Here is a 21,607-nt window from a genome sequence, read left to right as displayed (position 1 = left end):
TGCATATGTTGATGAATTCAAATAACAGTATGATTATGGTAATTATTTCATAGAAATGTAATGAATGTGTATATTTTGATTGCATATAACCCCTGTAGTAGAGCAACTCAGTGCACACACTAAGTGGAGTGATCCCCTGTGCGCCCAGCACCACAATAAAGAGTGCCTGCTTTCTAAAACTACAAACTGAGTTTTATGGGGTTCTTATATTTGCTGACTTATGGTATCATTGTACTGTCTCTTCTCAAAGCTTAGAGCCCAAAGAAATAGTTAAATCCTCTCATACCACTTACACCACAGTGCAGCTACAGATCTAAAAGGTGTAAGGCTTCCTCTCACTGAATGGTTCAGACCAGGTGCATTCACTACACACATAACAAGAATACCTGTTTAAGCTAATATATAGTCCAAATAGAGACTTGCAAGGCAAAAGAAAGGTGAAGCAAAGAGTATGCATCATAACTTAATGCAGTACTTTGTGCCCATATGTAAGTAAAAAATAAACAATCTGAATATACCACTGTATTGATATCCATGGCCACAAATTAGTCACTCCAACAGTCTTCAGCATGCTGCACCATACGTCAAGTCTCACACAGCTATCTAATGAGCATCAAATAGCAACAAGTACCTATTTAATGTCATTTCTCTTACACTCATTTGAATACAGGTCTTGCTGGTAACAATCGGCTCATTTCACAACCTCCTGGCAAGTGGGAGATTACAACTTAAAATTGAAGTTATTTCAGTTAAGAGCCTTACAATGTTAACAGCTTTTGGTGATTCATTAAGAGACGTTAAAATACAGACCCCATCCTTAAAGCATGCATTTACAGACAGCAACAAAACCGATGGTCAAAAATTAGTCTAACATATCATATGAACTAGAAATATTGAAGGATTATGAGAAAAACTAGGGGTCAAGAAATACATAATGCTGATTTTTATTCTCTGTAGGGGTATATATTATTCAACCTTACCACTCAGGTGCAACTTAAGTTACAACTAATGTGCAGACTAACAGCTGCGACAAAAAGGGGTGGTGGTCACAGCCCCCTTGCCACTCTCCAGCCACACATTACCCCAGCCTTCGTTTGTGCTGGCACCCACTCTTACCTTACTCCACAAGAAGCCAGGTCAAGGAGCTAAAAAGACAGAAAGTCACATACTGTAGAGGGAGAACAAAGTTAGGTTTTTTGCTTGTTTCTTCCCAGTGAAACAAACACTAACCTAGCACAAGGTCCTGGCAAGGGTCTGTAAATCTGGTTGCCTCACTCTTCATGATCTACACAAAACACTGTTTGTAGATTTACAGCCCTGCAAGTTAAGTTCCTAATTTACCACAATCAGAATTGAGTATTTTTTAAATTGGCAATAAATGTTTTTTAAAAACCCTAATTGTTAATGAAGGAAACAAGCACCTATCACCAATAAATCACACTTAAAGATGATCTCTGAAATTAATTTTATTCAGGTACCCTAATGGCACCAGAAGCTGTTATAAAAAAATCTTTCATATTTAGTTTTAGAGATTTATTTTCACAGATTACTGTGCTAAATTGAGCTAATTAGGTCTGTTATTTCTTTAAGACATCTGACTGCCTACTGTATGACTACAAGGCCTGACATCAAGAGAAGCATAGGGCTGTTCACTTACTACTTCTTCAGCCAAAAATACACCAAAATTACATATTAACAGACAGACACAGGTCACTTTCCAAACATTTTACACCATTACAGGTCTCCAATTCTCATCACACCATTCGTCCTTCTGTATATCACACTTCCTTTATCAGCAGCTCATCCCACTTGAAGTACAGAACACACTGATCACAAGGGTTTCCAAGGACAAAGGATTGGCAAAGATCCTTTTTTTTTTCCAGTTAACAGTCAACTCTTTGTTTTGTTGAGTATTCTTCAGCTTCAAGACAGAATAATACTTTTTGTCGATGTATTACAAAAAAGCATGCTAAGAGTACTTGCCACTTCTCCAAGCAAACATTTGGTGTGTTTCTAAACAAGCTTACCTTAAGTCTCATCTTTCAAAGCTTTTCAGCATCAATTCACAGGAATAGTACCCTGATTTCAAGACCAGCTTGCTTTATTACATTACCTGAGTTTATTTAGTGGAAAACTTACAACACTCAATTGCTATGCCAGGCAGCAGTCAGCATGTGAACCCAGGAAGCCAGTACCTGGAGCGGCCAACATGAAGGGGACTGAAGCAAGCTGTTGTGTGGTGCTCTCAGGAAGGATTCTGAACAGTTAATATCTAGGTCACATTGACACCTGGTCAAACACCTTTCTTTACTTTCTGAGCCATCCAAGAGGCAAGCTTAAAAGGAACAAGAGAGAATGGCAAAGGTTTGCTTACATTATTTCCCCAGCCAGACTTGGCCTCTGGCAAACTCCTAATACTGCATTTTTGATGAAATTTAAACAGTATCTTAAGAAACAATGGCAATAATCCTACTACACAGAAACCGTTAGCTAAGGGAAGCAAATACTGTGATCTGGATGACTGTGCAATGAGTGCATGAGTGCATTTAACAACACTTTATAGGCCACTTCTTTTCTATCATTTATGAACCACTTCTCCTATAATAGGCACATATTCCAGATTTCAAAACCAACATTCTCCTAGGGATTTCAACACACACTTATTTAAAGGAGAAGATAACAAGTGTGCTAGTACTGCCAAGTTACAGGATGGACCGCCAATTTCTTTTTCTCAAATACAGTCACTCTAAATGGTGGTAGTTAGTAGTTTTCAGTGGTGGTAACTCGTAAAATAAAATAGATAAGTTTATTATTACCAGCTAGCCAGTTTAATATCTGAATACAAGGTGCCTTTTGAAGTTTAAGAATCCCTGGAAAACACTCTCTGCAGTGTTAATATATACAGGTATTACAAGAGCTCCAGCTAGTCACAGCTAGTTATCCCTGTGGAATACAGGCCTGCTTTTATATGGAGCATGCTAAAGGAACACAATATCAGGTTTAGAGATAATGAAACACAAACACACACATAACTCTTCACTCCAGAAAGCTGACCACGGTAGCCATCTTAATTTTAGGTTATCGGGAAAGTCTTCATGCTCACTGCATAATTACATTACTTCAACTCCATCACTGTGTTTAATCATTATATTCAGTCTGAGCAGAAAGCTATATTGAAGCTTCTAGCCTCACAACAGGACTTAAGTGAGCTTTTCCAGCTTACCACCCGGCAACTACTGTAACTAGAACAAAGCCTCCAACAAAAACACAACCATTAAGAACTATTTAAGTTCAGTGTCATACAAGCAAAGTGCTGCACCAAGCACAGTATGCCTCTTCCCCCACTTTTAGGCTACTAAATATTTAACCACCAGCTTTCTCCTTCTCGCCCCTCTCCAATATCACATGCCTACCCATAGGCTTGAGACCCTAAGGACAAAAAATATTTAAGGGTACAGCTGCACATGAAGGTCATCAGCAATCAACTTCACAGGGAATTTCATTACAACTGAGCAAATGCTTTGTGAAAAACTTAAATGTTGTAAAATAAAAACAAAAATTATTCTTGCTGAGCAAGACAACATATTACCCAGTGCAAAAACTGCTGTGGCTGCTGCCACTGCAAATTTATTAGCTGAATCAGGGGATGAAGATAAAAGTTATAGAAGTTTTCAGACACAGACACATAAGGAAAAGCTTAGGTGGCACGCTGCAAAAACTAAACTGCCTTGCCTAAAGGGCAACATTCTGTTAGTTCAATACTAACACTTCAGAAGAACAAAGCTTTACCAACAGATTATATTATCACCAACACTAATTAGACAGCTCTATTCTGACATCTTCAGCTCCTGAAGATTTTATTTCCTTCATCCACAGTATTTTGTTACTGTTCTTCTGAGCAGAAAACAGCCTCACTCACACAGAAAAAAAACTGTCAATAATTACTGTTTTTCAGCAGCGCTCCCACACATCAGCGGTACCATCAGCAGCCAGGCCCAGAGCTGACGAATCCACTTGCTCAACTGAACAAACGCATCTCACACTGCCCACAGTGCCACCATCATTAGTTGTATCAGCATTAGAAAATGAGTCACAAGAATAAAATTACTACATCAGGTCTGAAAGATCTTTCCTCAGTGGAAACCAGTGTTCCCGCTAATATTCTCATCTTCTCTGATTTGCATTATTAATAACCAGATACTCACATCAGACAACCTCAGCAATACCGCACTAGACCCTACAGCACCTAGTAGCGGCAGTCAACCGGATCCTTCTGTGCTTTACTCGTTTCTCCAGAATGTACTAACGACAGTTCTCTGCCATTATGGTTTGTACGTAAACACAAACTGAGAATGTTTCCCAGTTTATCCAGAAGTACGTCTTAAAACGCTTAATGCCTGTAAGTGTATGGTGTGAGCAGGCCGTTATACTCTGTACCCCGTACCAAAACAGATGGAACAGAGTTAAGCAAAAATATCACTAATATCTCTGAACCTGTAGGGGCAATGAACCCACCTAGCCGATGTGACACGCACTGCACAGCAGCGATGCGAGAGGAATGCGCGGCCAGCTGCTGCAGCGTGCAAGCGGCAAACTGTCCGCTGAGAGACCACAGGGGTTTGTTTTTGTTTCATTACCCGCTTCCACTTCCAAGAAGCGCATTCACCGATACTACTGAGACCGTAAAAGCCACGAAGTTTGTCTGGCTAACGACAGTCGCTTCACTTCTGAAGGAACTTCAGGCCTGGAATAAAATCCAGTGCCCCACGCCAGCTTAACGACGCCCACCCGTGCCAGCCCAGGCGAGACAGAGCCGGTCAGCCCCATAAAGCAGTGCTGAGGACGGTGAGAGGGCAGCCCCGGAGCAGGAGACCCGCCGCCGGACAGCAGCCCAGCGCCTTCCGAAGAACCCCTTCCGCGCAGCGCTCCGCGCCCGACGGGCCCGCACCGACCCCAGGCTCCCCACCGGGGAGGCCGGCCCGGGAGGAGAAAGAGAAGGCCGCCCGCCCGCCCCCTCCGGCCGCGGGTCCCGCTCCGCGCCTGGCCCTGCGCCGCGGCTCCCGCCAGCCCCGTTCCCCACATCCTCACCGCCGGAGCCGGGCCGGGCCGAGCCGAGCCGTGCCGCCCTCCCAGGCCGCCGGGGGAGGGGGAGGCGGACGCATAGGACGCCGGAGGACGCCGCTGCTCCTGCTGTGGGGCGGGCGGCAACACCCTGCAGCCGCCGCCGCTTCACCTCACAGGCAGCGCGCGCCCGCCCGCGGCTCCGGCAGGGCGGCAGCAGCGCCCCTTCCTTCTCCGCCCAGCCACCGCTCCGCGCATGCGCGGCGGCGCCTCGCCCTCCCCGGCGCGGTGGCAACGTGAAGAGGCGGAGCCGGCGGGGGGGGGACGGAGCCGGCGGGGAGACTGACGCGGCTCTTCCCGCGCCCCGCCGGCAGGGGGCGCCGCCGCCCCCACCGGGCTGCGATCTCGTGCCCCCGCACCCCCTCGCCTGTTCTCTTGACGTCACCCTCCGGGGTGACGTAACTTTCACCCCGTCAGTCCCGTCACCGGATAATGTGTAGTCAGGGAAAGGCCCAAGCAAAAGGTTCAGGCAACCGAGAGCTGCTCCATCTGTTTTAGAAATTAGTGTTAAATTACTTAAATCAGGCTGTTTCACCACAGCAACAGTTACAGTGCTGTTACAGTATCATTAGAGATGGTATCAGGTAACGCATTGTCCTAGTTTGGCCCCCAGTAATGCAATCACAGGACACTTTTAGGCATTTCTGTAAGAACTTTCTTTTTAAAAAATAAATTTATTCCAGCAGACAGCTATACAGAGATCACTATAGTTTAGCCCGCTTTTCCATGAGGATTACTGTCTTCACAGTGTGTAATTGCTGATGGCCAGGAGTGTGATTTTCGGAGCATTTCTACTGGATTTTCAAACGTTTTTGCACTGGTAACTGACGAAGCACTGTTTTGAGAACAGAGGTTTTGGCAGCAGGCGTGTACAGGGCCCAATGACCCCTGGCCTTCATGCTGATGACTCCTCAGTATGCCATTTCCTTTACCCTGTTCCAAAACATCCTCTTTCATCTCCATTGCACGAGCTAGCATGTAACTAACCTTTCTTTGATGAGCCAGAGCCTCCTCTTTGTCATTTATCTGGGTATTTATTCAAAAGAAAAAGAAAAGAAACTAGTTTCCAGGCAAGAGCAAGGCAGCCTATGTAATTTGACAGTTATATTTGCTCCCCTAAGGACTTCAAGTTGAACAGTTTAACAAAATACTAACCAAATCTATTAACATCTTCAGGATTTCATGAGGACTGTCAAGCTCTTCAACTTTCCTGCAGTCCACACCTGATGACAGCAGGCTGGAGAGTTTTTGTCCCAGACTGTTCTTGTTCCCTTGTAACTTGACACGTCCTAAGGAAAACAAAAAATACCTGAACTGTGGAGCTTAGGAACTCTGGAAGAGAAAAACTATTTTGGGATAACATGGGCATGCATAAAACTGGATTCTGAATGATCTCCTCTAAAAGGGCAACACAAGCTTCAGCTTCTCCCACTATACATAACACAGCAGATTACTTGTGTGCAGCACCAGCACCGCCCCTAGCAGTACTGAAAAGATAAATAGACCTTTCATCACATATATGGACAAACTTAAAATAAAAATTACTTTGGCTGTATGGAAAATATACTTTAACACTCTAGTTAAACAATAATATGTGGCAATTTGTTTTTAAACAGTAGGTAGCCTGAAAAAAACCCAACAGTTTTTGACACAAGATATTTAAAAGTTTCTAAGATTTCTAGGAAGATTAACACATTAAAATTATGAAACATATGTATCAGGACATAGACCTGGGAAGCAATGACATCAGTATAGGGGAAACAGATCTTCTGGATGTATGCTGTTTAGCGTTACACCCTGGGGCTGCCCAAGGAATTTAGAAGACCCACCGAACTTCTAAGCCTGGCACCTCCAGCTCCATGGCTAACACAAATATATATTGAAGCACCGTTCCTAAATTCTGCTATGCTTTTGACCATGATGTAAGCACTTAAATACTACTACTTTTTTTCCTTAAAGATAAGGATTTTAAGAATTCTGCCTGTTTACAGAATGCTTTGTAACTCACAGATAAGAATTATGAGAGTAATAAATACTGATGTAAATACAGATACATAATAAAAAACTGTATTGTATTTAGTATTTCAGTGAAAGCTCAGTACCTATTTTTTGCACTTCTCCTCCTTCCCTAACTGTTATATAGACATCATGTGAAAAAAACCCAGCACATTAAATGGCTGATAGCATCCATAATGGCTGGGCTAAACTTGCCAGATACTAGCTTTTTTTGTGCTGTTTTCATAATAAGCATCTTTAATATCCAGAATGTTATTAGCATCCTGGATAACAGTTTATTTATTCTAGCATATTTTTACTCAGAAAAATACAGCTTATGAATGTATAATTTTAAAAAGTTATCTTAAAAGCCTAGACTGGTAGCTCCAATGACCTACTACTGTATTTATATAGTCCACCTATACACAGACACCCAACATTATACATACAAAACTTCTGGTAGAAATTCTTCAGCTACAGGACGCATTATTCAACATATTTACAGTTTTGACATAACTTTGTTCCTTTTTTCTCAACTCTTCCGAAACATCAACCAGCAATTAAACCACAACCATACATTTAACACAGTAAGAATGTCTGCCTGTGCCACTCGCCAGCTAATTTTTTTCTACTCAACCATTCCAGGTATATAGCATGCCCAGTTACCATTGTCTTTCAGGCGTCTCCAGTTTATAAACTTTGTTTCCGTCTTAATCTTTACCACTTCTGCAAGCCTCAGGGCTTGGTCCTTCCTCTGCATTAGCTGCTGCTCAAATGCAATTCTGAAGGCATCTGCCATTATATAAGCTTCATCTTTACACTTCTTCAGATTTTCAATCTGGTTTTAATTCAGAGAAAATTTAATGTATATTAAGCAATTTGGAAGCAATAGCAGATTTAGAATGTATATTAAGAGACGGACTGAAGCCATTAAAACAGACAAGTTTTAAATGAATATAATCAAGGAAGTAGTAGAAACCAAACAAAGTGCTTTCTTGCCACATTAAGAAATACATTAAGAAATGCATATTGACATTCTTACCGTTCCTCTCCTACACATGCACACACCACCCCTCATCTACACAGACAAGCTCTCCGTGTTGCCTATCTATCTCTGCGCATGCTTGAGGAGGGTATTAATGTCCCATGCTGGTTGGGCCAGGAGCAAAAGGAGCAACAGAATGGTATCTCTGTCAGGGATAACAACTTTGGTAGAAAAGGCACATGACAGTACTTCCTTTCAAAACCTGCAAGTCAGCTGGAACTTCTGCAGTTGGACCATGAGGATGGTTACCACATTTGCAGAGTCAAATACAAATTAGAATAAAAATTTTAAAGCTATAGAATTTCACTAAATTAAAAATCTTAAGAGCTTGAATATCACGTTATCAATTTAAGCCTGATGCAAATACAGATTTTTCAGCAAGATCAGCTTCCTGACCTAGCTGGGTGAGTGGGCTTGTAAGTGCCAATGTCAATGCAAGGGAGGCATGGAAGGCACTGCCAGGAAGGAAGGGTAAGGGTCAGAGGTATTCCACACTCACACTGTGTATACATTTAGAGAATGGACGCACTTAAAGTGTTTTTTCCTTTTTTTAGATTAAAAATACGGGTGGAAGGAAAAAGAATTATTTTTTTTTACTACTGAAGCTAACTGGTATCATAATTACAGTTTTATATCAGCAAAAGTTAGGGCATTACAAGCATTACAAACAAACATCACATTATTTCTGAGAAGCTTTCTTATTTTAAGACACGTTTGTTTGTGTAAGGGGAGTGTTTCTGGCTTCATTTGGTTTTGAGCACAAGCACCCCTCTGCTTGTTCATATCTAAGCCAAGCAGCATTACCTCTTGCTTGAGATGAAGAAGTTGTTTTCGAGTTACAGCTGCCATTTTAGCGCAGGGACAAGGTTGTCCCCCAGAAGTACTGCAGGTGCAGGCTCCAAGGACTGCCAGCTAAAAATCCAAAACAAACCACCAGTTAAGGATCTATCTGGGTACACCACGCAATACGAGAGATGCCACATGACTAGTAAAAAACCACCCTGAAACTATAAAGGGAGCATAAGGGTCAGGGAAGCAAGCTACAGGAGATTTAGGCTTCATTTCTTTTGACTCACAACCACACTCATAAAACATTTTTCTGCAAGATAACCTGAAGGCAAGAATTGTTGTCCTATGTATGCTACTCCCTGCAGACCTCATGATTTTTTTTTCACTTAATAAAAGTAAAGCAGTAGGCATAGGAGTTAAGAATTAAGATATTAGGAAGAAAAAACATAAGCATGCTGGCTGTGAAAGGTAGCCTGATGCTCCTTCTGTCTACACTTTCTTTGCAAGATAGGAATCATGACACACCACAGATTAGAACAGTGATTAACAGGCATGCAAAGGCATATGTCATTAGCTAAAAATAGGTCCAAAGAAACAGTTACATAATCAGTAAGCAAAAATTATCTATGTATTTTTTATATAAACATATATTTGAACTAGCCATTTTGAAATACATATAAGTCATACTTACTTCAAGACCTGTAAAATCTGTAATGTCACCTTTATTCAAGGACATGTTTTCCTGAACAACTTTCTGTTGTTTCACATCTAGCATTGCAAGAAATTCCAAGCACTGCTGATTCAAGACTATGAAATAAAGAAAGTGATTAAAAAGTCTGCTGCTCTGATTTCTTAATTTCTGGGTTTAACTACACCCAAATGAAGCGGTTCTGTAGTTTAAGCATCAGTTTGGGAATGTGGTGAGCCTATGTAGATCTAGAAACTCAGACGCCAGGTGCCTTTCCTTCTGTGTACCTCCTAGCGGTAATGACCCACTCACAGAGATACCATCTCATATATTACTCTGCCTCAGTACTAAGAGTTCATCTCTTTGTACACTTACAACTAAGGCAGCTGCTCTTTTAGAATAGCACAATATTGGGGAAATAATGACGTACGTCAGCTATTTTAAAGCTTTTTGGAAACCAAAAATAAGGGAAAGGGGCTTCAGCCTTCTGACCCAGCCGATGCCTGCACAACCTGCGGTTTGAAAACCTCTGCTATAAAAGCCCACATGCTGAATAACTCAAAGTTTGTGCTATGGGAATCTTTAAGTGGGTATGTTAAAAGTAAATATCTCTGACGCAGATTGTCATTGTAGCAGGAGCACCTGGTAGCTCCCCTGGCTGCTGTTGCCTCATTCCAGGACACGACTGGGAACACAGACCGGTTGTTTCCCTCCACACCCAGGGTGTCACCACACCAGTGAGGTAAGATAGGTATACTCTTTCACACCTGATCTACTCCTTAAGCCATGCATAGCTGACTTTCCCTATCATTTTATGGGCGTTTTTTTCAGTCCAAGTAACAATGTGAGAAGAAAAACAAACACAACTTGTCTGCTTAAAGAGGGTTTCTGCATATCCATTAGTATCACCTGCAAGTAACAAGAAACTTATTCCAACAGAAACCTTCCTTCACAGCTAAATCCTCGATTATTCCTGAGAAACAGTACATGAAGAGAAATAGCTGTTGGTGGCTTACTTGCATTTTCAGCTTTAAGTGTTTTAACTTCCTCTGTTCTCAGTTTCAATGCTTCCTTAAGAGCTGCATTTTCACAATATATCCTGCAGAAGTTAGAAAAAGGCTCTATTACCTTAAGAAATGTTTTATAATGAAACTCAAATGAAGAAAAAAGCCTGTTAAAACACTGTATCTAATATTTCTAGACATTAAAATTAGGATTATTGACAAGATTGAAATAAAAAAATCAAAACTGATGAGAGACAAGTATTCGGTTTGCCAAGACATTATCAATGCAGCATTATACAAGCACTTCCCTCACTTGTAAATTTTTTTATGGAAAATAATGTAAAATCTGCTAGCCAGGGGCCAATAAGCAACACAAAACTAATCCTAACTAACTCTCTGAATAAAGTTCTGTGCATAGGCTTGGTCTGACTTGCACTGAACCAAGGCTAAGAAAGCAGGCTATGCCAGGCTGGCTGTTGTGGAGTCACTCCTCTTTATCCAGGCTGCAGGTGGCTCTGCAGGGAGCAAAGCCAAGAACCCCTGCACTCATGCAGAGGCTTCTCTGCAATCCAGACAGCATGCACTGTTCAAACAGGCTCACCTTGTTCATGAAACCACACCCTCACATAACCAATTTAAACACGTCCAAATACGTTCAAGCGAACATTAAAAAAGAAAATTTAAAAAATCATTCACATCTAAGTAGATGGTGCCAACAACTTAAGAGTTTAACGAGAGGTAAGTTTAAGTACCACACTACCTTTAGAAACTCAAATAAATTTGTAATTATGAACCTCTGGAACACTTGCTAGAAATCTCTAACTTCCTTGAGAGAACAAAGTTGTTATTGGACATGTGACCACATGGCTCTGGTCTTAATTTTAGAAAGTAAACTTCCTGTACTCTTAGTACTATTCTCAAGAACAGCTGTACTTTCAAGCGTTGCAACCTTAGAACAAACAATATGAATTTAGAATACATTTTTCCTTGAAGTATTTAAGTATTTCCTTCTTGAATGAAAAAGTGGCAATCTAAAGTCCTAAATGTTAAAGCAATATGATTTTTCTCATGCATCTCTTCAGCTGTCAGTAAATGCAGCATACTGTAAATTCATGGTTTTGTTTAAAACTAAATAGCAACCTGAATTATTTCACTTGAATAAACAAAGGGAAGTACATACTCTTCTCATCCTGCTGCCTCAAGATATCAGAAAACCTTTTTGCAAAGTGGACTGAGCTCCTGTCTTGCAGTTTTCTGAAGCCACGTCTCTAGCTTTCAACAATTAGCAGTAGTTTTGTTGCTCCAGACTACCTGGCTACACTTCCTTCTCTCTTAAGTCAGGAAAGCCACCAAAGGGTTTTTCAAGAGGTGTCCCTTAACAAGTGTAACTAATTTAACCAGAGAACAAGATACAATATCTTAACAAAACTCTTCTTACAAAGGAATAGTTTGTAAAATTTTGGCTTATTCTTTGTTTCAGAGTTTGAAAATTTTAAATAAAGGTCCCCACTGAAATAGTTGTAAATCTGATAGGCAGACATCAGAGGTATAATGTCTACATTTAAATAAGTGAGCCTGCTGGTCACATTTTTCAAGGTCTGTTATTGCATTATTAGTATAGTGCCTCTGGCATCTTCTGCTTGCCTAACCACACCTGCTCTCTGTCCAGAGTAACTTTATTTAAACAAAGAACCAGTTGATCAGCCTCTCTCAAAAGCATTCCATTTTACCTGTACATATGCTCATACCTACAATGCAAGAAAATAAAGCAATGATTAACCAGTGAATGATATTTCCACATGCATGCCCACACCATTATTTTCTATGCCTCATTTATATTTAAAGTAAATAAGGACAGTCTGGGTCCAGCTAGCTCACATAATAATGTAACAGGCTGAAAATTAAAACCCAGCCTAGCAAATCTAGCCCACATACACACTAAAGAATTTAGACTTAATAATTTTACAAATGGAACAGGCATGAAAATTAAATAATCTTCCTAAATCTGGAAGGAAATTAGGAAAACACAAAAACCTCAGAAAACCTGATGAAACAAACTTGGAACACAAGAAATATGGCATATAGCATTCAATGCAATTTAAAAAACCTCCAAAGATATACAGTGTAAGTCAAATACCTGTCATATTTTTCTGTCCATGTGTCTTCTATGTTTTTAAATCTATCCTGATCAAATTCAATTTCCCATTGCAAAATATTTATTTCCTGTGGAAACAAAACAAACCTGCAGCAGCTTATTACAAGCCTCCCACTGAAAGGAAGAGGAGGAACTGATGGTGCTGAGTTTGGCACTGGCAGAGATCCAGGTGACCAATGGTGATGACAATCTGTGACACTGTTAAAAATACATTTGGTGCTAGACACCACAAGGTTTCCTCATCAGTCATCTATGGATTCCAGACTGTGTTGCATGAACTAATGCTTGTAGTGGCTTATGTCAAAGACAAACCCACACTGTCACGTTTCCCTGTTCCCTCAATATTCTGTGGAAAAGTCACACAAGAAGAGAAACAAAGCATAAAACTCAGTTTAACAAGGTAGATCAATACCACCTTCCTCCTCCTCCCCATCTTCCCTATGAAAACTGGGCACCCGTTTCTTAGACTTGTTGGGAAGCTCCAGCTTAACAACTATGAAATAGGGCAGCTTGCTATGAATGACTGTGAAACTCCCACCAAAGACGAACTGAAAGTACAGAGTACTCTAGTAACTTTCAGGTGTTATTTGTACATGGTGTAGCACGAGAACATTTACATTGAAAGAGTTTACCTTTTCCCTTTCTACTAGAAGGAACAAGAATACTTTCAAAAAAACCCTGGAACTAATGGCAGATGTGTACTTATTTAAATAAACAGTCTGATAGCCCCTTACTACTTAGCAATGGACTTCTATGTTTTTGCACAGGTGTGAAGGAAACATGGAAGAAAAGGAAAGGAAGAAAAGGAAAAGGAAAAGAAAGGAAAAGGAAACCCTTACCTTTTCTAAAGTTCTCTTTTCTTCCTCAGTTTTTTGAAGCATTGCTTTTGTATGACTAGTAGCTTTATTAAATACTGCCTGCAAAAAAAAAAGTTTTAACTGTCAAATACTGTAATTAAGTTTACTCAATTTGGCTTTATCCGAATTTTCAGTTTTATATTAAGAGAAGTTCACATTCTCAGTTAAACAGGAGTGTGTAGAACTACAAACCCTAGCAACTTCCTTGTAAGTCCCAGTGGATTCTAATTTCAAGTCACTAAATAGCTACATTGTATAACAAACTAGTGTTTCAATCCCATAATCTTTCCTATTAAAAAATGTGACGTCACTTAAAATGAGATCGTGTCTTCTTTAGGCCTTGTCCACAAAATCAGCTCTCAAAAGAACTGGTTACAACATACTTACACTTTGATCCAGGTGCAACTTTCTAAGAATGTCTGAGGGTGGAAACTGCAGAACTATAAATGGTTATGCAAGTAGGCTAAAAAAACAGAGCATGATTTCAACAAAATTCATTGTGATACCAAATTAAAAAAAAAATAGAAACTGTGAACAAAAGAATGACCTAACATTTAATGCATACTGTCCTCTAAGACAACAGAAGGAGTAGTCAACTGAAAATATCCGTGCTTTGCAGCAGAATTTCAAGCACTGGCAAAATCTGTAATTTAAAGGACTAGAAAGATGGTCTTATTCTTTAGGTTACATAGCTAAATCTTCAAGGATCCTCAAAGATAAAATTAAAAGAATCTGCTACAACAATAATTTTACATAACGCAATGGTTCCATGCAGAAAAAGTAGTAAATTGTAGAAGCTGAGTCTGTAGACACTTGCAGACTCAATGCTTTAAATTATAGCCTGGGGAAGAACATATGGTTTGGGGGGTTTTGATGAGGAGTGGCAGGAAGATTTCTTCAGTTTTCTTTCCTTTACCGCTAAGTACCTAAATGGTTTCTGAACAACTCCTACCATGCTCTGCAGAAGTCTTAGAGCTTCATCTTTTCCTTCAAGCTGTCTTTGTGACGCTTCAAGCTCAACTTTCAAAATTTCAACTTCCTGAAGCAAAATAAAATAGGTACACTGAGTAAAAGCCAAGGTAATCCTGTTAAAAGTTGACTGTAACAGCAATGTAAATTTGCCCTCTTCAAAAAACCAATATGATTCTTTTCTAATAGCTTGCTTGCGATGAAGACATGCTAACAGTGCACGTTAGCACAAAATCCTTAAAGAATAATACTTGTAATTAATGTTCCTTCTGTTCTCTTCCAGTGTATTGGGAAAATAAACCATTAAATACTGCAGCTCTTCCTTGCTAAAGAAGTTGTATATGCCAAAACAGGTCTGGAGCTTTAAAAGAAGTAAGCAAAGCCGAATAGCAGATACACATGCCTGCAAATACATGTAGGAGACACAAACTACAGTAAATATTACTATATAGATATATAAAATAAATGTTACATTAATATATTATATATGGTGGTTTTATATAGTATTTTTATATTGTATATTATAAATAATACTATAAATATATACTGTATATAGTATGAATATACTATATTTATAATACTATAAACAAATACAGTATTATCAATAATACTATATATTATGCTATATACTATATAGTACTATACTATTCTATATGCTATGTATTATACTAAATGCCCATACTCTGTAATAGCACAAATATAATGTTAGGACTGTTAGATTAAAAGCACTACCTGTCCAGAACAAAACAAAACCAAAACAGATTCCTGCTCCAGGTACATGCCAATCACATCTTTATGTAACATTCCCCACTTCAGAAGAAAGCACTTTTTCAATTTCCAAGCGTTAAAAGAAAATTTACTGCTTTGTATGCTTGTCTTCCCTTAACCCCTCTGTAGGTCACTCAGTTGTTCACTTGTGGTCATACAAAACTATTTTCATAGTTCTTCCAGTTCTATTACTTCAGCAGTTGATACTGAAATTGTATCTGGGAGCAAAGGTAATTTATCAGTTTTGCCTACTCAAAGATGAGTAAGGTTCCTTGACATTTTAACTTGCTGTGCGCTGAAGGTTCTTCATGTTAAAACAGCTTGAAAATTACCTACCATACGCTATCCTGAGATTGAAGAACACAGTGCAGATGAAGTGTATGTTTTCACAGCTGAGATCACCCTGCTATTTCTGCCTGGACTGATGCCAACACGTCAACACATTTAACCACAGTAAAATGAAAATGTAAGAGTTAACTACCTTTCAACTACATTTCAAAAATGCATTAAAAACCCAAAGGCTATTCTGTTTACACTACAGATTTTTGGGACCAAAACTTAATTAAAAAAAAGAAAGCCAGAGTATAAACTGCATCTCACACTGCGATTTTCTGGCATAAAACTTAATGAGGTTTCCACTAGTGCTCTAATTTCAAGAACCTGAATCCATCCAAGATTCTGGACATGCCAAGCTCATCAGATAAACTAACACTGTGCTTGACTTTGCTACATTAAAAGGAAATGCAGATTTCAAGATCAGCACACTTGGCACAGTTGCTTACCTCTAGCGCTTCCCAAAGTCGTTGCTTTAGTTCTTCATTTGACACTTCAGTATTAAATTCTGTAAGATTGACAGGGGATAATAAACAATGAGAGCCCAAAATATTTACAAAAGAAAGCATGAGAATTTGCTTTACCCTGAAAACAGGTAACATGTGGAGGTGATTTTTTTTTTCTGGAGCTAATACAGAGATTTAAGAAATACCTAAATACTAAGCTCAAACACATTGTTTCACAGTTAAAGAATTGGAATGGGAAAAAAAGATCAGTTGTAAAGAGACCTAAAATAAGAGCATTTTAGAATTTCCTTAAAAAAAAACAAACACAACAAAATTTCATCTTGATTCAAAAAATAATTTCAATCTTTAGATTCATTTTAGATTTTAACTTTTCAACAACTAATCTCAACACAACAGCGGCTAGCACTATTTAGACATAGGGGCAATTTTCAAGAGACTGTGATGAAGCACAGTGGCAGAGTATTCCACAAGATCCAGTATTCCTCTAAACAACCAGTTACTACTAGTACTGTTTTTTTTAAACTGAACATCACAGAGGTATGTCGAGATGCAGCCATCTGCTAAATCAAAGTTAGGTTCATGTGGACTTTAACCATGCTCTCATGGATATGGCTGTGTGAAAGGCCTAGGTCTAAGACAAGCATCATACAAAGACCGTCAGAAGGACAGTGAAACCACTCAGAATTACGCTGCTCTTGTAACATCTCTCTTACGCTGGTGAAACCAATAAAGAATAATTACATGGCTTAGCTTACTGTGGTTTATGGAGAGGATAGCAGGGACTTGTTCTAAAGGACAGAAATAAGCAAGTTATATGGACGTACTACAGTTGAAATACTGAAAATGGCTAAAAATGTAAGGCAAAGCAGCTAAAGTGTAACGAACAGCACTACCTTTATTTGATTTTATTCAAAGCAGTGTTGTCTTCACAATAAAAGTTGCCAATACCAGGAGAATGGAGATGTGCAGGTTCTAAAAACAACTGCTTAACCTCAAAACTATGCGAATTCACGAATTTCAACTAAATAGCAAAGAGGACTTTGAAGATTTAGTCATAAGTTTTAGATACAATCTCTGGTAGCACACACTTAAACAAACCAGGAACCCAAGCAATTCCATTCAATTTCATATATATGTATTTAGAGAAAAACAGTGCGGCCCCCCCACCACAGGATGCTCCTGGCTAAACAACACTTTCAAATGCAAAACTAAACGCTTTAAAAATGGTCATTCTACACTAAGAAATGCTACAGCCTCATTTACTGTGAAGCAATTCTGCTGTTAATGTTCTGGGAGGAAGATCTAGGAATAGAGACTGCTCTGCTGCCTCGATGGCCTCGAGCATCTCCTCTTGCAACACTAACAGCAGACTTGCCGCAACAAACCTGCGAGGCTGCGTTGGATCCCAGCAGGCACGCCACGCACACAGAATTCTTGGGGTCCTGCAGAGATTTCAGAGTGTTTTGGCGAACGGTTTGAATTAAACTTGATGCCTTGTGAAGCAGCTGCACTGCTCGGGTTTGGTAACAGATTATTTTCATGGTGAATAATTAACTTTAAAAATTACTCTTACCACAGATATTTTGCCGGGGTGAACTAGCAACAGGCTTTTTGGATGATCCATCGTAAAAACTGTTTCGTTTTGAACTGGAAAGAGCCACAGCATCACTTTCTTCTGCTCTCTTTGCCGACAAGTGAGAATTACAAATCTTTCCAGATCCCTTCCTAGACCTATATGAATAGTTTTGTAAATTTTCCCCTTCATAAACACCTCCAGGTCTTCTCCCAAGTCCGTTTCCCAAGTCTCCACGTGTCATGTCATCTTCTGCTTCCTCCATCTTCTCCTCCTGGTTTTCTGGTTGGATTTCGTCCCCACCCCCCCGGATTGAGGGCACTTGTCTTAGCTGGCAACGTGAACGGCGTCTCCCGCAACACAAGCGTTTTACCTAGAAAAACAGGAAAAACTCCATAACTAAAGAAGCAAAACATGAAAGTGAAAAACCTGAAAGGGGGGTGGCGATGGGCGGCCGGGGGCTCGGTGGAAGCGCCCCGGTGACCCACGGTGGGTGCCCGCTGCCGCCCGCAACCCCTTCCCCGCACCGCAGCTCCCGACCGACCGACCGACCGACCCGCCGCCGCCGCCCGGCCGCCGCCACGCCCCGGGGCGGGCGGGAACACCGGTGCTGATCGCCGCCGGCCGAGCGCACAGCTCCCTCTCAGGCTGCCCACAGCGCCGATCGGCGTTCGGGATCGTTGATGGGAGGTCTGTATCCTGCCCACAGTCCCCTCCAACCACAACAGTATTTGCAAAAATCCCCAGCAGCTTTCTTTACAAACGTGATTTCCCTTTGCAAGACGTCATTCACAGCATTCTCAAGAACTGGTGGTGTCCAGGCGCTTCCCCGCCCCGGATCACCCTCCACCGCGTTCCCGTCCAAGCAACAACCCTGAGAGCAGCTGCAAGAGCAACACACGCGTGGCGCGGGTTCCCACAGCCCCTCTCCCGATCCTGCAAAGGAACTCCAGATTTTTCACTCTTTCGGGTTACACAAAGGGTCAACTTGCTGATGCAGTATTCCTCTGTAAATCTCAGAAAAAGGGATCCACGCCAAATGCGGAATAAAAGAAAAGAACCTTAAATATGTAACCATGATACTCTTTACAAGAAAAATTTTCAAGCAAAGAGTCTTACTATCCAAACTTGTATATACAAAAAGTTTATTAGCAAGCACTTTCTACAGAATCTTTCACATGACATTTCACTTTTACATGACACCTTTTCAGCAAAGAAAGGTTATTTCTGCTTTGCACAGCCATGCTCTCCCAGGACCCAGGCTTTACAAACAATTAGAACAGACACTGCCAGTATTTTAAGTGTAACTGTATTTTAGATGGCTGCAGGTTCATAATCCTGCCAAATGACATATTTCCTTGATAAACTTACAGTGATAAATATGTTCCGTGATTCGGATGGGTGATGGAGAATACCGAGAGGATGGAGAGAAAACTTATTATTCCACACCAGTGTGGATACAGCCAAGTTGCCTTACACTGTAAGTAATTCCTGAAGTTCTATGCAATCATTTTAAAATAGCTCTTACTACATCACTTCTCTTCCCTCCAAAACAAAGCACCCTCCTTACATCAGACACCCCTCGCCCTGCATGAGCCTCCACACATGAGGAATACAGCGGAGTACAGCAGGGTTTAGTCTAAAAATTCAGAAGCAGACTAACTCCTTTTCAGGACACTGTTTTTATCCTTTAGAAATCAAAAGCTCCTCAACTGCCAACTCTTATTGGCATTTTACAGTTTTCTTGGGGAGGGGGAAGGTTTGGTTTTAATTGTAAGCTCCAAAAAATTCGCAATTATTGAACCTAGTTCCTGCTATAAAGGGAAACTGCGTCATTTTCATCCTGCCATTTGCTGCTGGATTTTCACTTGCATCAGCTCTGCTGTGTGCCTCTCCCAGAGTGCTTCAGGGGCCGTTACAAAGCCTCTCAACCTGGTTATTCTGAGGTTTCTTCCAGTTGCCAGCCATATCAAATTACAATAACATTAATTTTAACTTATTATACAGGAATTATTAATGTCATTTATTAAACTCTCCCAGGAAATGATCTGTCAGAGGTACTTTTTCACCAAATGTCAGTTGTTGTCCTTCATCCATTGCTCAACCCATTGCATAATCTGATCCAAATTTCTCTCCAGGTCTTCTGGAGTGTTGCTGGGTAACTGGTGCACAATTTCCTCTCTGTATGACAACACAGCTTCCTCATAAAGCGTCTGAAAAATTTCACACTGGATGTTGTCTTGCAGCTTTTTCCCTTTGTAGCCCCTAGAAAACAAGAACAGTACTGAGAGATGGTCTCAGATATGCAGAGAACTATAGAGTATTCTACAGAGAATCGATAACTTATACCCTAGAAAAATCTCCCAACAAAATCATGACAGTACTTTACTCACTCCAGTGACATACCTGCTTTCGAGTCTGTCATACAGAAATGAATTTTCCGTACGAAGTACAAACACGATATGAAACCAGCGTTCAGGGAAAAAATCACAGCCATGATAATCGACGATAACTCCACCCTCGCTCATTTTATCTTCTAGTTCATCAATCACCTACAAAAGAAACAAATATAAGCAAGCTTGTCTGAAATTACAGAAAGTCAGAATACAAAAACGCAAGGTTTTGAAGTTGCGACTTACCCTGTCTTCATCCAAAATTGGACAATCATATTCCTCATCAAAACCTTCATACAGTTCTCCTGCAGCAAAAATAATTTGTGGAAGTTTGTGAAGTAAGAGCAGATAGTAAAACTCTTTTATTGTTATGTTTATTTCATGAGGATACAAACAAAATATAGCGTCCAGAGCAAGAAACTTTATTTACAAATTCATGCAAGGATAAGTTTGTTATTACTTAATACAAAGTATACTACTATTACATAAATGGCTTTTTAACTCATAACACCAGAAGTATTTCGCTTAAAGCAAGTTCATTGCCCTTTCATTTAATATATAAGACACACACTACAAGCAAAAAGTTACACAAAGCAAAAACGTCTATGCTGTTGGGCTACTTTGTTAATATGACCTACCTTCTTTCGCCATGTCACCCACGTTAACATAGGTCATCCCGACTCTTGAAGCAAGTTCTTTTCCGAGTGTGGTTTTCCCAACACCCGGAGTACCTGAAGACAAAACCCCGATATAAGCTGGTAAGAGAACAGTATGCAAGGCATCTTCAAGCAGCCTTCTTAGGGGTGAAACAGGAAGTGTTTGTCAGTCAATGTTGGCAAGTTCGTGGAAGAAAAAGGGGGCAAAAAGCTGCATGTTAAGGAAAACCAAATATGAGCAATGTCGGCAGACTAAGGAAAAAAATTAGGCGGAAAACTCTCACTTTGTGCAGAAGCGTTATAGAAGCGTTGTAGAAGCGTTTGCATCCGGGATGATGCAAAGGCAAACCCTGCTTCGTTTAAAAGCCCCAGATAATGGGAAAAGCGCCAAGTTTTGAGGCAGAGCCACCGGACAGGGTCCCCACAGGGCCCCCGCACCCCAGATCGCCCCGGGCTGCGAACAGGGATGGGCCTCCCCTGCAGGGCGCCGGGGCCTTCCCCCGAAGGCCCGGCCCGAGCGCCCCATGCTCCCCCCCGCACCCCGGACGGACACCACCGCCGTCCCCTCCGCTTGGAGCCACCCTGGGGGTCCCGGCCGGTGGCTGCCGGCCCGGCCCGCTCCGCCGCCGCCCCGCACCAGTGAGCAAAATGTTGGGCCGCCTCATGGTGCCGCCGCGCCGACGGCGGCCGCCGGTCACCTAGGAGACACGTGCGCAGGGGCCTCCGCCGCCCTGACGCACGCCGATGGCGTCACCTGCCCTGGCCGCCGGCACGTTGGGAGAGGCGGGTAGGAG

The 21,607-nt window shown here is 41.0% G+C and overlaps 3 protein-coding genes across 5 annotated transcripts in view; all 3 read right to left on the bottom strand.

Annotated features, from left to right (window-relative positions):
• ZFYVE16 (zinc finger FYVE-type containing 16) overlaps nucleotides 1–5,305 on the bottom strand; it is a 28,155-nt gene extending 22,850 nt beyond the window's left edge. Inside the window, exon 1 of the mRNA XM_064439373.1 lies at nucleotides 5,089–5,305. The gene's annotated coding sequence lies outside the window, so the exon portion shown is untranslated. The remainder of the gene's footprint in view (nucleotides 1–5,088) is intronic.
• A 470-nt stretch (nucleotides 5,306–5,775) lies between these two features.
• Nucleotides 5,776–18,512, bottom strand: CCDC125 (coiled-coil domain containing 125). Of its 2 annotated transcripts, XM_064438307.1 has the most exons (13): nucleotides 18,292–18,512; nucleotides 17,765–18,137; nucleotides 16,947–16,979; nucleotides 16,174–16,232; nucleotides 14,607–14,693; nucleotides 13,637–13,714; nucleotides 12,780–12,865; nucleotides 10,655–10,737; nucleotides 9,642–9,757; nucleotides 8,966–9,073; nucleotides 7,783–7,954; nucleotides 6,277–6,410; nucleotides 5,776–6,147 (listed from the first exon to the last, which is right to left on the bottom strand). In XM_064438307.1, exons 2-13 carry the CDS (start codon nucleotides 18,027–18,029, stop codon nucleotides 5,833–5,835), a joined length of 1,536 nt encoding a protein of 511 aa, XP_064294377.1. In that variant the 5' UTR covers nucleotides 18,030–18,137; nucleotides 18,292–18,512; the 3' UTR covers nucleotides 5,776–5,832. The 2 variants fall into 2 exon arrangements, with proteins under 2 accessions (XP_064294377.1, XP_064294378.1); XM_064438308.1 differs by lacking the exon at nucleotides 16,947–16,979.
• Nucleotides 18,513–18,887: 375 nt separating this feature from the next.
• AK6 (adenylate kinase 6) lies at nucleotides 18,888–21,559 on the bottom strand. Of its 2 annotated transcripts, none has more exons than XM_064437688.1 (5): nucleotides 21,451–21,559; nucleotides 20,796–20,888; nucleotides 20,404–20,462; nucleotides 20,171–20,316; nucleotides 18,888–20,029 (listed from the first exon to the last, which is right to left on the bottom strand). In XM_064437688.1, the coding sequence occupies exons 1-5, from the start codon at nucleotides 21,476–21,478 to the stop codon at nucleotides 19,840–19,842; spliced, it is 516 nt and encodes a 171-aa protein (XP_064293758.1). In that variant the 5' UTR covers nucleotides 21,479–21,559; the 3' UTR covers nucleotides 18,888–19,839. The 2 variants fall into 2 exon arrangements, with proteins under 2 accessions (XP_064293758.1, XP_064293757.1); XM_064437687.1 differs by lacking the exon at nucleotides 21,451–21,559 and adding an exon at nucleotides 21,098–21,240.
• Nucleotides 21,560–21,607: the final 48 nt, after the last annotated feature.

The sequence above is a fragment of the Phalacrocorax carbo genome, chromosome Z (assembly GCF_963921805.1).
Source record: "Phalacrocorax carbo chromosome Z, bPhaCar2.1, whole genome shotgun sequence".
NCBI classification, from domain to species: domain Eukaryota; kingdom Metazoa; phylum Chordata; class Aves; order Suliformes; family Phalacrocoracidae; genus Phalacrocorax; species Phalacrocorax carbo.
The sequence above is the reverse complement of the archived record's forward strand: the minus strand, read 5'-3'. Positions and strand labels throughout refer to the sequence as shown.

What these genes read in the sequence shown, in the direction of transcription:
- CCDC125 (XM_064438307.1), bottom strand. Translation starts at nt 18,029, where the DNA reads ATGGAGGAAGCAGAAGATGACATGACACGTGGAGACTTGGGAAACGGA. An exon ending in GACTTTGGGAAGCGCTAGAG is followed by an intron (nt 14,694 to 16,173) that starts GTAAGCAACTGT and finishes ATTTTGCTTCAG; the next exon opens with GAAGTTGAAATTTTGAAAGT. An exon ending in GAGACGCCTGAAAGACAATG is followed by an intron (nt 6,411 to 7,782) that starts GTAACTGGGCAT and finishes TGTTTTCCTTAG; the next exon opens with GACGTGTCAAGTTACAAGGG.
- AK6 (XM_064437687.1), bottom strand. Translation starts at nt 21,140, where the DNA reads ATGCAAACGCTTCTACAACGCTTCTATAACGCTTCTGCACAAA. An exon ending in CTATAACGCTTCTGCACAAA is followed by an intron (nt 20,889 to 21,097) that starts GTGAGAGTTTTC and finishes TTTTGTCTTCAG; the next exon opens with GTACTCCGGGTGTTGGGAAA. An exon ending in CAATTTTGGATGAAGACAGG is followed by an intron (nt 20,317 to 20,403) that starts GTAAGTCGCAAC and finishes TTTCTTTTGTAG; the next exon opens with GTGATTGATGAACTAGAAGA.